Source organism: Oryzias melastigma, linkage group LG2 (genome assembly GCF_002922805.2).
Source record: "Oryzias melastigma strain HK-1 linkage group LG2, ASM292280v2, whole genome shotgun sequence".
Taxonomy (NCBI): domain Eukaryota; kingdom Metazoa; phylum Chordata; class Actinopteri; order Beloniformes; family Adrianichthyidae; genus Oryzias; species Oryzias melastigma.
In genome coordinates, this window is record NC_050513.1 from 1208193 (window position 1) to 1223060 (window position 14868).

General features: G+C 43.5%; 1 protein-coding gene across 1 annotated transcript; it reads right to left on the reverse strand.

The window, feature by feature from the left end:
* On the reverse strand, positions 1-14848 carry LOC112160066. Its single transcript, XM_024294405.2, has 10 exons — positions 14650-14848; positions 10260-10405; positions 9855-9936; positions 8813-8948; positions 8526-8728; positions 8314-8450; positions 8102-8243; positions 7750-8031; positions 2278-6631; positions 1-758 (listed from the first exon to the last, which is right to left on the reverse strand). The coding sequence occupies exons 1-10, from the start codon at positions 14830-14832 to the stop codon at positions 748-750; spliced, it is 5676 nt and encodes a 1891-aa protein (XP_024150173.1). The 5' UTR covers positions 14833-14848; the 3' UTR covers positions 1-747.
* Between the last annotated feature and the right edge of the window lie 20 nt (positions 14849-14868).

Genomic DNA, 14868 nt, shown 5'->3' on the forward strand with positions numbered 1-14868 from the left:
TCATATTCAAACAGGTTTATTATTTTTCCAAGAACAAAATATAAACCCAGCTCCAGCACGCCCCAGTATACAATTAAGTCATTGAAACTCTTTATTTACAAAAGATAGAAAACAAACCATAAATAAATAGAACCTGCTGCTCACTAAAGACACATGCGGCCTCCTGGTCTGTATCTGAGCTCGCTTCTCAACATTCAAACTGATTATTCACTAGTTTGGATAGCTCTAATGAGACCCATAGGGAACATATTTTTGTATACAAGAAATACATTTAGTATTTAAACAAGAACTATACAATAAAAACTTCTTAAAGAAGACTGTTGTACAGCAATCTCAGAGTTTAGACTAAATCGTGTCTGTAAGGAGGATCCTCCAACCTCCAGGACCGGTTCTTTCCACGACCAGAACTCAAAGCATCACGAGTGCAAAAAGCAAACGTCACCGTATGGCTTGGTTGCTGAATAGTTTTTTTTTGTTTGTTTTTATTTTAGTCTCACAGTTTCCATTCGTCCAGTCTGTGATCCACAGCGTCGGGTGGAGAACAGCACGGTGGTTCCAGAACAGGCACTTCAGTACGAACCGTCCCACAAACAACCGGACCTGGCTCGGTTCACCTCAGTAGTTTTCCAGACTTTTAAGTTCATTTCATTTCCACAGAGCGTCTGTTAACCCTGCAGTTCCAGGTCATGAGACCTCGCTCCGGTCCCGACCTCGGGTCCAGAACTTTGTTCCCTTTGTGGATCAGGCTCAGCTATGGCCTGAAACAGAACAGAACCAGAATCAGAAAACTACAGGCTGTGGAACAGATATGCTGAACTTTGGGTCGATCTAAAGCGCTAATTCTGAGAAAAAAGAACATTTTAAAATTTTAAAAAGTTAATATTCAAACAGAAAAAAAAATGTAAAATTGTAAAAAAAAATAAGTGAACATTTTATAGGAATGGGGCCATAAAATTATTTTTAAAAATATTTACAAAAATAAAGTCCAGACTTGAAGAGAATAAAGGCATAAAATTAGGAGAAAAATCAAAAAGTTTTACATGAACAAAGTTGCAAAATTATAAGAAAAATATTTAAATTAAAATAAATAGATTTGTGGGATTGTTAAAAAAATAGTCAAGATTTTATAAAAATAAAGTTGTAGATTTATGAGCGAAAAAAATCAAAATTTTATTCAAAAAAAGTTGTAAAATAAGAAGTCAAAATTTAAAAAAAAAGTCTTAAAATTCTGCCAAAAAAGGGTAAGATTTTTTTACCGGATAATAACCATAAAATTAGTAGAAAAAAAAAGTACAAATTCTATCAGACAAAAATAAAAAAAATGACGAGGAAAATGAAGTGCAAATTTGACAAAAATGAAGTCAAGGCTTTAAAAAAAAAAAAAAAGTCATACAATTATGGGAAAAGTAAAAAAAATTGAATGAACAAAGTGGAAAATTATTTTAAAAAATGGTTTAAATTTAAGAATACATTTGTAAACTAAAAATATTAAATTCCAAATTAGCCTAAAAAATTAGTTACCCAAAACAGATAGCATGTAGCTTAAATATTACCTGAACTCCAAAACAGCCTAAAAGACAAAGGAAACCTAAGTTAGCCCAAATTAGCTAGCATGGAGCTGAAATATTAGCTAAACTCCAAATTAGCCTAAAAAATTCTTGATAGTTGCTAAAATAGTCCCAAAAGCTAGCAGAATGCCATTATAACTTTCAACTTTTTTACACTCTGAACAAAGTCGAAAATTATAAAACAAATGGTTTAAATTTAAGAACACATTTGTAAAATTATTAGAAAAAAATATCAAAATTAAAGTCTTAAAATTCTGTCAAAAAGAATGAGAATATTACAGGGACACAAACAAAATTAGTGGAAAAAAGTACAAATTCAATGAGTAAAAATCCTAAAATGACAAGGGGAAAAAAGTGCAACTTTTCCCAAAGAGAATAAGGTCATAAAATTAGAAAAAGGTCAAATATTTCAAGAATAAATATGTTAATTATGAGATAAAAGTCCAAATTTATCACAGGAATAAAGTTGTAAATTTATGTGAAGAATTGTAAGTTTCATAAGAATAAAGTCGTAAAAATAAAGGAAAAAAGTTAAGATTCTAAGAAGAAGAACATTGTAAAGTTAAGAGGGAAAAAAGTCTTAACTTATTACAGAAAAAACAAGTCAAAATTTCACAGGAGTGTAAAGAATGATTAGAAAAAGTTGAAAGAAAATCATGGGAAAAGAAACATATACTGTATATATATAAACTTGTCAGAGCAAACTCACCGTCCTCGTCGTCGGAGTCGAACCCGAACAGCGTGGAGCAGTTCTGTCGCTGCAGGTGAGTCTGCAGCTCCTCGGAACAGGTGAAAGTGGCAAAACACTTGGCACATCGCTGTCTCGGCGCCAGCGTGCTGGTCTTCTCCAGGAAAGTCTCGTTGGCGGGCGGCGGCGGGAAGGACGTCTTCCGACGCTTTGGCATGGCGGTGTATTTCTCGTCCAGGTACGCCGTGGGCGGCACGCGCAGGTAGGGCTTCTTGCTGTACAGGGCGAGTGTTTTGTTACACACCGACGTCTTGCGCAGCTCCGCCGACGCCTTTCCGTTCATGGTGTGGGTGGAGCCCGGCATGTCTGTCTCGGGGGTGTGGCCTCCAGGGCTCTCCGTCTGGATGGCTGCAGGCGTGGCGCCATCTTTGCTCTTCTTCTTTGACTTGTCCTTATTTGGCTCCGCCTGCTTCTCACTTGTTGCTGGTTTCTCCTTCTGCTGGATGTCTTGAGGAGCAGCAGACGGGGAAGTGTCTGCAGATGAGACATCTTTTTGGCTCAATGCAGCTTCCGTAGAGTCGTCCTGGTGAAGGAGCTCCAGTTTCCCCTTTTTTGGGGCGGAAATTTTCTCTTTGTCTTCCTTAACCTTGGTGGTTTCTTTGGAACCAGATTTCTTCTCCGCCGTCGTAGGAGGAATTTTCTGGGATTTCTTCTCCGTTGTCGTAGGAAGAATTTTCTGGGATTTCTTCTCCGTTGTCGTAGGAAGAATTTTCTGGGATTTCTTCTCCGCCGTTGTAGGAAGAATTTTCTGGGATTTCTTCTCCGCTGTCGTAGGAAGAATTTTCTGGGATTTCTTCTCTACTCCTGTAGGAAGAATTTTCTGGGGTTTCTTCCCCGCTACCGTGGGAAGCATCTTCTGGGATTTCTTCTCTGCCGTCGTAGGAAGAATCTTGTGGGATTGCTGCTCCGCCACAGTGAGTCCTGGAGGATTGGGGGGAACGTCACAGCTGGGCGCTTTGGCGTCATGGTGAGGGGCTGCAGACGAGGCGAGTTTCTTTGCAGGTCTTTCGTCTGATTTGGTCTTCATCTCGCTGGTGTTGGAGAGCGTTTGGTGGTTTCTGACCTTGTGGCGCTTGGCTGGCTGCGTTTTGAGCTTTAACGTGGTGGACGGCGGTTTCCGGTGGTCTCGGAGCCTCGTGACCCTCAGACGGTTGGCGTCGGCTGCTGAACTCTTGGCGGTTTCGACCTTGGAGGGGTTTCTGTCAGCCGGAGCGTTTTCATCTTTGGTGGCTTTGCTCGCCTTTAGAGGCCGTCCTCTTCTCTTTGTCTTGAGTTTTTTTAGCTTGCGTCTGACTTTGCTCAGGTGTTTCAGCATCAGCGATGGCGGAGCTTCAGGTGAGCTTCTCCTCAGCCTCAGGCGGGGAACAGATGGCAGTTCTGGCTCCTCCTGGCTGCAGAGGTTTTTCTGAGCTTCGGCATCCTCCCTCAGTGGCGACTCGTCGCGTTCTTGCCTGCACTTCCCAGATGGCTCTTCGCTGGCAGCTGGATTTTCGGTAGTGTCGTCTGAGCTGCAGCGCTTCCTCCCCGCTGCCGCCTGAACAATCTTGTCGGGTTTGGCGGGCCTGGCGGAGAAGTGGTCCTTCTCGTGGAGGTTGAGCGCCCACAGGCAGATGAAGAGCTGGGAGCATCCGGGCAGGCAGCACACGGCCTGCAGCGGGCTGTGCTTGCGGGCGTGCCGCCGCATTTCCATGCCGGATTTGAAGCGGGCTTGGCAGCCCTGGTGGAGGCACGGGTGGCGAGGGGAGTCCCTGTGTCGTCCCACGTGGTGCAGGAAGTGCTGGAAGCTGAACATGACTCTGGAGCAAATGCTGCACTTGCCATTTCCCACACGGAATGCCACCTCCAGAGATCTGGTGTCGCCGTAGTGTTCCTCCAGAGCGTGGTACAGAGGGGCGACCCGGTTCTTTGAGATGTCCGCGGACCAGGAGCAGCCATCCACGGGGCAGCACGCCTTCTCCGGAGGATCCACACTTTTCTTGTCCGTCTGCGGTTTCTTTCGGACCTTTGCAGATTCCATCTTCTTCTCCTCTTTCAAGAAAGGAGACTTTCTGGCAGCCCCGACGGATGCTGAAGAACCTGCCTCAGAACCGGGATGCTCTTGGGAGATCTCTTGCTGAACGGGCTCCTCCTTGGTGTCCACGGAGCGTCTCAACCTGCTGATCTTTTTGCTCATGTGTCCGTTGACCCTGTGAGGTGTTTGCTGTTTTGGGGATTGCTTGTCATCGGATCGGAGAGTTCTCGGTTCAGATGGGCCAGAATCCGTTCGTTTCTCCGAGGTGGAGGATTTCCTGGGTCTCCCGCGCTTTCCAGAACCAGAGGAGGCGTTAGAGGTCTTTGCTTTGGCGGGTGAGTCTTTGGCGTCATCGTCTGGCGCTGGCGGCGCCTTCAGTCTCTTGAGCTTCTCGATGTGGTCGGACAGGTGAATCATGGCCAGCAGGTCGTCTGTGAAGACAGTTCCGCAGAACATGCACTCGTCTCTGCGGTAGTGAAACATGGCGTGCGCCACCACCCGGCAGCCCTTGAAGTCCTTCTCGCAAAAGATGCAGCAGTACTCCAGCCGGGACTCCTCTGACTCAGGGAACGTCTCCTTGAGCTCGCTGCTTTCCGGTCCGTCGAAGCCGATTTCGTGGGGCGTGTCTTCTTCTTTGATGTTTTGGAGCTGAGACGCAAAGAAAGGAGTCGGTTCTTCTGGACTGCTGAGCTCTGTTTCTGGTTCTCCTGAGGTGCTGTCCTCTGGAGGTCCACGTTCGAGGGAAAGCTCCGGCACCTCCTTTGCTCCTTCCGGCTGTGCCGACACATCTGTTCTGTCCTGCAGTGAAGGATCATGGGAAACCTCTGGATCAGACAGTCTAGCTGTGGAGTTGTTTCCATCACGCGGCTCGTGCTCTGTAGAGCTCTTCTCCAGCACCTGGGTAGGGGAAGAGGGTGAAGTCCTGAGCAGCTCTTCTCCATCTCCACAGAGAACCGGATCCGCTGCGTTTGAGACGTGGATCCGGATGGGATGGTGAGCTTCCGAAGCTTTGGTCGTTTGTGGTTTCTTCTCCTCGCTCTGAGGCTTAGAGACCGGGTCTGAAACTGGAGACGGAGAGGCGATGGTGACTTTCATCTCCACATCTTCACTCGGCTTTGCTGCTGAAATCGGCGGAGCCTCCGGAGGCTTTGGGGTGTGTGAAGTCTCTGCCTTAGAGGAGCTTTGAGGATCTGTTGGTGTTTGAAGGAGTACGTTTTCCTCCGTTGCTTCCCTGGCTCCACTTCCTTTCTGAGTTGGCGGTTTTGAACTCCGAGCTTTGAGGACTCCGGTTTCTGCCGCCTGGTCTCTGGGGGAATCTTTCGGAGGACTGACCTGCAGCGAGGACCGCGTGATGGTCGACACAGAGCCGTGCGCGTGGGAGGACGGGCCTTTGCCCTTCTGGCGGCGGGCGTAGCAGTGCAGCAGCTGCACGAAGGCACTGGGGTCCCGCGCTCGGAGGATCACCTCCTTCCCGTGGACGGTCTTCTCGGGGGAAGGCGCACTGGCGCGCTTCACGGTGGGCTTGTAGAACAGCACCTGCGGGAACCCTCGGGGCCGGCTGCAGGCGTCCTCCGTGAAGGTGGCCATCAGCTCGTTGTCCGGCAGGGACAGCTCCAGGATGACCTGCGGCGGGCTGGGCGGGGTGACTGGGACGGATGGGAACCCGTTCTGATGGTTGGCCCTCAGGCGGGAGGTCACCAGAGGCTTGGCGCTGTTCTTCATGGAACCCATTTTGGATCTCTTTAGGACGTTTAGGCATTTGCCCCGTTTCAAGCCGTTCCTTTTGATCCTGAGGGGCAAGTTTTCCTCCAGAGCCCCCGAGTCCTCCAGGAGCCACCTGGGCTTCCTGATCCTGCGTTTTGGAGGGTTCTTCTCCGACAGCCTGGTGGTGCGTCTCTGGTCCTCGTACCTCAACGCCACACCGCCATGTATTCTGTCCAGCTGCCAAAACGAACGCCGTAGAGATCTGGGGGAGGACTCCTGCAGAGCCCGGCCCCCTTTCCTCTTCGCATCGTCTAGCCGAGTTTTCCCAGCGCCGGTCTTCAGCCGTTTGGAGGCAGCGTCAGAGCCGGTTTGGTTCTGGTGACGCTTCTTGGCCACGGACAGAACGTTACTTTTGTCTTTGGCGCGGCAGCCCGATCTGGGAGCCGGGTCTTTGGCGCAGTACTTGGAGATCCATTTGTCCTCCATGACTTCCTCCAGAGCAGCACTGACCACCTTCTTGCTCATCAGCTTCAGACAGTTGGTCCGCAGAGTGATGAGGTTCCAGAACTCCGGGTCGAAGAGCAGATCCTTCTTCAAGACCTGAGGAGGCAAAAACATTTTTAAAATCAAATAGAAAAAAACTTAAAAGTAAAAAAATCTTTTCATCTGTTTCAAAGGGAGCCAAATGAGCCCACACCATAATACTGCCACTGGCGTGCAGAGGATGTTTAAAGGCTATTTGAGAATGTTTAAAGGGTAACCAAACCCTAAATCAACTTTTTTTGTATGTTGACCTCTATAAATGGGATGTTAAAAGTGCTGTCTGTTGGTCATTCCAAAATTTTTGACAAATTAAAATAAACTTGGTTAGCCCCTTAACGCCTGAATTTATCTCCCGCTATGAGAAAAAAAAAATCACTTGTATTTCTGCTTTTAAGTAGATCCTACATTTAGGTCATTTTAGAGCCAAAGTTGCATATTTTCAACAACTGGCATTAAGGGGTAATTCTTGAAAATATAGTCAAAAAACCCCTGTGTGCTGCCCCCTACAGGTTGAATGAAGATATTACTGTGGAATTTCATGATTGGAGATTTTTACATTTCGGCTGACGGCGGAGTCAGCCTCCAACTTCCCTGTTTGGTCACCCTTTAAACAGCATAAATCGAGGCGTTTATAAGGAAAAATGCAACAAATTCTGCAGAAAGTATGAAAGAAATCGGTTTAGCTCCTCCTCTTTTCACCAAAAGCACAATTTGAAGATGGAGCAAAATCATTTTTCCCTTTCAAATTTTCAAACTATGCTAACATTCTGCAGATGAACTGTTCAGACGCTGAAGCTTAGAGCTATTCCAATATTTGCAGTCAGTTCCTGAAAATCAAACATGAATATTTGTGACGTCAGAGTTTTTGAATTTGCGCTTTAATTAATATAGTAGAGTGTAGATCAAATACACTTCAGGGAATGTAATTATCTTTCTAAAATTTCATTAAAAATGTTGGAGATTTATCAAAATGTTTTCTTTGATCTAATGATGCATAATAAACTATTTTTCTTTAATCAACAAGTTTCAGGAATAAGGAAAAAACTCTCAAAATGAAAAAAATAGACAACTTTTTAGCATTAAAAAAAATCCGGGAGAGAAAGCACTAATATTTTTTAAACTGCTTCAGAATGTAGGGAGATTCTGGTTTTAGTAACAGGAGGATCTCTCCGTACCTGCAGGGTCTCAAAGCGAACGTGGTTCCTGATGGGGCCGTCCTCAACATGGTACTCCTGGTCTGGCAGCAGGTACAGCAGGTACACCATCTTGTAGGACTCCACCGTCCGCTCCTGGAAGAAGACGAGGAGAGCGCACGCGCGGCACACTTCCAGGTCGTTGGGCAGCAGCCCTGCGATGGTTTTGTAGATGAGCGACTTGGTGTTGACGTCACAGGGGAGGCGAGCCTGCAGGGCGTTGGCGCAGAGCTCCACGCAGAACTGGACTCCGGCTTCACCCACCTGACAGACAGGAAGATGTCTTCAGAGCTTCATCGGACGCTCAGAACAAAACTGTGGCGTTCTTACTCACGTTCTGCAGCACGGCTCTGATGAAGGGAAATATGGACTTTACGTTGGTGGCAGACTTCATCAGCTGTCGGCATTCTGCCAGGAAGACCTGCGGGGGCGTTTTGAGGCGGCTGTGGAGGTTGGTCCACACCAGGACGAGGTCGCTGAAAACCAAGAGGACCTTCAGAATCATTTCAGAGGAAAGACCGGACTCTGGGGTGCTCAGGCACTTACCCCAGATAATACATATCCCCCCTGCGGAGCTGCTGGGACAGGAAGGCTGAGCTGAGGGCCAGCAGCAGCTCGTCCTTCTCCTCCGACTCCAGACTGCAGAGGATGTGAACCGCATCTTTACCGCTGACGTCCGCCACCTGAAGGAACAATTACTTCCTGTTCAGCTCTGACCACAAACCCCAAACGCCGCCAGACTGAAGGAGGAGGCCCACCTCTGTGTGCAGGCAGTCCTGCTGGGAGGTTTTGTGAAGCTGTGTGAGGTAGACCTGCAGAAAGAACAGGTGCTGACCCGCGCTGGGGTGCCGGGCGCAGCGCTTAGCCAGGGCAGCCGCCTCGCCGAGGCGAGAACGGGACAGGAGGAAGTGAACCCGGAGCTCAAAGAATATGGGCAGCTCAGAGCCGATGTATGCATCCACTGAGGGAGGGGTGGGAATAAAGGAAGGATTTAGTCTGACATTAAAATCAGTCTGGATAAGACCTTCGACCCATGAACTCTGACCTTCATGCTGAGGTAAACCGGACTGGCTGAGGATTCCCTGTAGAACCGGGCTGGCCCACGGCCCCCCACCCCCAAAAAAACGCTGCACCTGAAGGAGGTGAAGGTTCTGGTGCTTCGCTAGGACCAGATGACATTCCTGAAGGAGGAGGAGAAGCTCATGAGAATCAGTCTAGTTTGGTGGCTTAGTTTGATTCTGTAATTATTCACATTCAAATATTCACCATTAGAGTTCTTACAGACCAGATGAATGTTTGTTAGGATTTAGGACCAGAAAGCATTCATCAATGTGCTGCCACTTCAGTCACATTTTCTTTTAACCAAAAAGGATTAAGACTCTGCATAAACTGTAAAAACTTCATTTGTGGTAACGAAACGATGACAGCAGACTAAAAACAGCCGTAATGAGAATGAGAGAAGAAACATCTTCATCCATGAAAGACCAGAGTTAAAAATAAAACAAATCTAAAGGTTTTTGGTCAAAGGTCAGTTTGAGGTCAGTCACAAGTCTGTCACAGGTCAGTCACAAGTCTGTCAGAAGTCAGTCACAGGTTTGTCAGAGGTCAGTCAAAGGTCTGTCAGAGGTCAGTCACAGGTCTGTCAGAAGTCAGTCACAGGTTTTTCACAAGTCTGTCACAGGTCTGTCAGAGGTCAGTCACAAGTCTGTCACAGGTTAGTCACAATTCAATAACAGGTCAGTCACAAGTCTGCCAGAAGTCAGTCATAGGTCTGTCAGAGGTCAGTCACAGGTCAGTCGCAGGTCAGTTGCAGGTCAGTCAGAGGTCAGTCAGAGGTCAATCACAGGTCAGTCACAAATCTGTCAGAAGTCACAGGTCTGTGTCTGGTCAGTAATAGGCCTGTCACAGGTCTGTCACAGGTCAGTCACAAGCCAATCGCAGGTTGGTCACAAGCCAATCGCAGGTCAGTCACAAGTCAATCACAGGTCAGTCACAAGTCAATCACAGGTCAGTCACAAGTCAATCACAGGTCAGTTACAATTCTGTCAGAAGTCAGTCACAAGTCAGTCACAGGTCTCGAGTCTCACCTGGAATGTGGCGGTGAAGCGTTCCAGCGGTTCTTTACTGAAGTCCTCCTGTTTGAAAAACAGCAGCAACTCGAAGACACTCCTTTGATAAAAAACCAAAAACAGAAAAAAAATGAATCAAGTTTTCCTTGAAATGATGCTATTTGAGCACAAACTGAAGTCAGAGTGAGAAGAATCCTGAAACCTTTGATCTGAACGATGGCTTTAATAAACTAACTGAACGCAGCTCCAGTGGTCGTGTGTTTAAAAGCTGCTCTGTCCCGTCTACTGGCTTAGTTTCATGTTTATGCTAGACACAAAGTCTGCAGTGCTCAACCACCTCTGAGCTAAACAGAAAACACTTCAGATCACTCTGATGACAGGAGAAGAAGACAGCGCCCCCCTGAGTTGGGTCGGTGTACTTACAAGGCCAGTCTACTGATTGTTTGGAGAGCGGGATCACAGTTGGCTGGGAAGCAGCTGGATGCTCGAGTGAAGTAGCAGAGAGCGATCTCCAAGACCCTGAGCTGCGGCAGCGGCAGCCGAAAACGAGCGGCGTGCTCCTCCACCAACTGCAGACGCAAACAAACACTTCAGGACCCGGACAGCATCGAGAGAGAAGTGATGACGCCACGTTTACACAGTACGGAGCAGGTCTAAGTACACTTTCAAATTCAAAACTATTCACAGATTAGATCGATATCACCAGCAACTAGTCTTATTGAAAGAAGTTTCATTTTTCATTCCATTTCATGGCTTTTGAATTCAGCTCAACATTTTTACAGAAACTCAGCCTGGATTTCATTAAATGTTTATTTTTCAACGATGGATCAATTTCAACATTCCTCAAAAAAGGATTACCTAGACACCCTCAGGAGTGTCAAACTCAATCGCACAGGGGGCCAAAATCCAAAACACACCTTAGGTCACGGGCCGAACAGGATCAACACTTATTGCTGAAGATCCTGAAATTTATAACCAGCTAAAATATTACTTAAATGCCAAATTAGCCTAAAAAACAAAAAAAACTTAGGTCAGGCAAAACAGCTAGCATGTAGCTGACAAAATAGCTAAACTCCAAAATAGTCTAAAAAACTGAAAATAAGCCTAAATTAGCCAAAACAGCTACCATGTAGCTGAAATATTAGCTAAAATCTTAGTAAATGCCCAAATAGTCCAAAAAACTAGCAGAATGCCAATTTTTAAAAATCTAAAAGTGTAAATTTTAATATAATTATGAATATTAAAAAGGCAGGAATATTATTCCAGAATAAATCAACTTAAACCTTAAATAACTTTCAATATTTTACTCTCCATTAAAATATATTTTGTCAAAATTATACAAGATAGAAATGAGCACAAGATAAGATCGGGTCATTAATAACAAGAAAATAAAATGATCTGGAGGGCTGGATAGAATTAGCTGGAGGGCCGGATCCGGCCCCCGGACCTGGACTTTTACACCTGTGATCTAGATCAGTGTTTCCCAATCCTGGTTCTCTGGGCACACTGTCCTGCATGTTTTTCATGTCACCCTGCCAAGTACCAACAAGAATTCAGTGAATTAAAAAGTCTAAAAACATTCAGGATAGCCTTTAACAGTGGAGATTTGCTGGCGGAGAAACTGAGAGATTGTACATATCTACTTTACTGCTGTAATAAAATACAGCTATGAGGCACCTTTAAACACGACCCAATGAAAGGAACTTCCTGACAGCCAAAAACTGATCAAACGTTTCATTTAAAGCATCAAAATAATAATAAAAAAATCAAGAGTAAATTTCCACATATCTGACAAACTTCAGATAAATTCCAGACCGTTTAATATAAACTGGTATCAGCATTCAGTGTCTGACAGAAATAATTTTATGAAAGAAACTCGTTTTCCTGGATTTCTCAGAGGACTTGAAGGCAACGTTTGAATGGGTTTAGCTGCACAACCAAAGCCCCTAAACAGCTTAAACAACCCAGTTTGAATAAAATTCGGAAAAAAATCTTTAACTATCCTTTCTTCAAGTTTTAACATCAAATTTAATTCATTTTAATTTAATTTTATTTTAATTTAATTTTTTCATTTTAATTTCATTTTTCAATTCTAATTCATTTTTCCCCCAAAATTTAAACCTGTGGTTGGAAATTTGACATCTATAAAATAAAGCAACTCACTGAGTAACATTTTAGCATTTGTCCAGCTGTGAGTGACAAAGTCCTTATAAATTTACATAATCTCATAGCCCCATACATCATGTAATAGTTAAAGATGATGAAACGAACACCAATCTTTCAGGATTTTGTAATTCTGTTTTTGCACCGACTTCAGCATTTCACCATCAAAACGTCTCCACCAATCAAATTTGAGGCTCAAATATAAATATCATCCGTTTAACCAATCAGACGTCCTCATTTTCTTATGAAGGTGATGCTGATACGGCAAATACCAACAAAAATCACAGCTTTCAACAGTTTGAAATACTCTTGAAACACATTTGACGTTGTGCTGGACAAATAAAACGCTGAACCAAACGTTGAATATGACAGAAAGTTCTGTCCCAAATATGCAGCCATATGTACGACTTCAACGTGTGGGAATTTACATTGTTTATCTACTAGGTCTGTGAATTTATCACGTGTGATCATGGTTTTATGGCCCTCAGCAGATTCATTTGATTTTATTCATTTAAGAGTTATTGATCCTGGAAATTTGAATCAGTGAATATCTCGCCAAGTTTACTGAACTGTTTTTTGCACCTCAAGCTCAAACTAGTGTTTTATTCAGCTGCGCATTAAAACGTTGTGATGCGGTCATGATATCTAGACTTTTAGTAGAGTATTTATCTGGAGTAACACGCCTAAAAAGGAATAGCACTGATCAAAATAAGATATTTGATCCCTGATCCGGATGCAGCATCCGATTCTGAGAGGAGCGGGTCGGGCCCAATTTATGATTTCCAAGTTTGAACTAGTGTGTAACCATGAGTGTGTCTGAAGAAATCTAGTCTTCAGGTTCTTTGGGTGAAATATTAACTTATTTAAAGCTCCACTGAGTCAACTGGGTGAATGACTTAATGATCTGTTGGTAAAATATGGAAACATCAACAATTTATACTATTATAATGTACTCAAATGATGTTATTAGTGTTTAGTCCAAGTGACCTGTTTAATTTAAACAGATTATTTCTAATAACATCTGTGTTAATGATTAATCTAGTTTTGTAATCAAAGCCCTTTAGAGAAAAATGGAAGTTAAGATGAAATGTTAGTAACAAAAAAATAAACAGAATTAAGACCAGGTAACCAATAGACACATTTAACTATAAACTAAAAAAAATCTATGCTTTTTTTCTGAAAATGAAGTATTTTTAAAGTCACATTTAATGAGAGACACTAGTAAAACTTTTTTAAATTTCTTTTTTTTTCTTTAGTTAAAAATTACTTTTCAACATGAATATAAAGTTGGTCATTTTGTATAAAAATTGACTAAGCATACTGCTATTATTACATCATTCAAGTTTACAGCTGCTCTCACACAAACATGAAAAAAGTTGATTTGCTTTTAAATTAATCACTGTTAAATAATGGATTTTACAAGTGCTAGATAAAATTACACTCCAAATAACAACCACTTTAAAGTCTAAAGAACATCCTCCTGCAACCTTTAGTTAAAATTTATAGTTGAAAAGTTTCATTTTTTTTTTAGGAAAAGGTGCTGCAAATGATGACTTTTTGTGACAAAACAATCATTAAAAACCTTAATTTACTGCAGTTCTTCTAAAAAGCTTGAATATTTTATTCCGAATTCAATTCTTTGTAATTAAAGCAATTTTCATCATGTTTGTATGAATCTATTAAAACTATAATAGCAGCATTCTTTCACACAAGAAAATGATAAACATTTATAGAATATTTTTAACATTATTATAACCATTATTTAAAAAGCCTGGATGATACTGACTAACGACTAATAAAAAATAACGCTTCAGGAACAAAAACTCAAGCAAATTATTACAAACAAATTATAGTAATATTCTATGATTTGGTTAAAAACTTTCAAAATAAAAGCAAAGCCCAACATCTAAAAATTAAGACAAAATGTAGGAACATCTGGTAAAACTTGAAATTAAAATAAAATGAGACAGGCATGTATAGTTTACTTTTGCATTTACAAACGTTTAAAATGTAAAGAAATTAGACTAAAAATTTGAACCATGTAAATTAAACTATTAAGTTGGTTGAATGTATTAATTCTGAAGTCGTGTCGATGTTCTAATTTCCCTAAAAACAATGTAAATGTGCTACGGTTGTAGCTTCGTGTAGATGTTATTTTCGTGTGGTGACAAACATCTTGTAGCCGAAATAAACAATATCGAAACTAGTTTTTTTATGACTAAAAACATGCAACAAGCAACGGGTGTTTGATAACTATATGTAAATTAGTTATAGTAGTATTTTTGCGTCAGTGGAAACATGTAAGCTTCAGTTCAGTTTGGTAAACAGAGTAAACTTTAAAGCTACATCCTGGGCTACTTGGTTAACCGACTAGCCCCTTTAGCCGTTAGCCGCTTTTGACAAGTTACGACGTCATTTTTAAGTCGAATATGTCGATGTCACGGTCTGGGTGTGGTTCGGTGTCACTACTGGAACTATTAAGTAAATATATGTTGGAGCAGTTGACTGTAAAGAGCCTGCAAGTGGCTGGCTAGATGCTAACGAGCTCCCCAGCTAGCCGTGTAAGTTCTGGGGGAGGGGGAGTCGGCTAACATCTCAGCTCTCGCCGTCGACAACAAGCCGAGTGCGGACTCCTGCGGCGGCTCCTTACCGTGCAAAAGTCCGAACAGAACCGTTCGGTGTCTGAGCAGAGCTCGTCACGAGAATAGCGGCTCAACAGACCCTCTAGTTGGTTTTTTAGCCCCTTTAAGTCGCACACTGTGCTCTCCTCCGCCATACTGCCCACCGAGGCTCGCTCGTAGCCGCTACCGCACAACACATACATCCTCACCATCAGAAGCGCTGATTGGCTGCTTCACGGACCATGGGG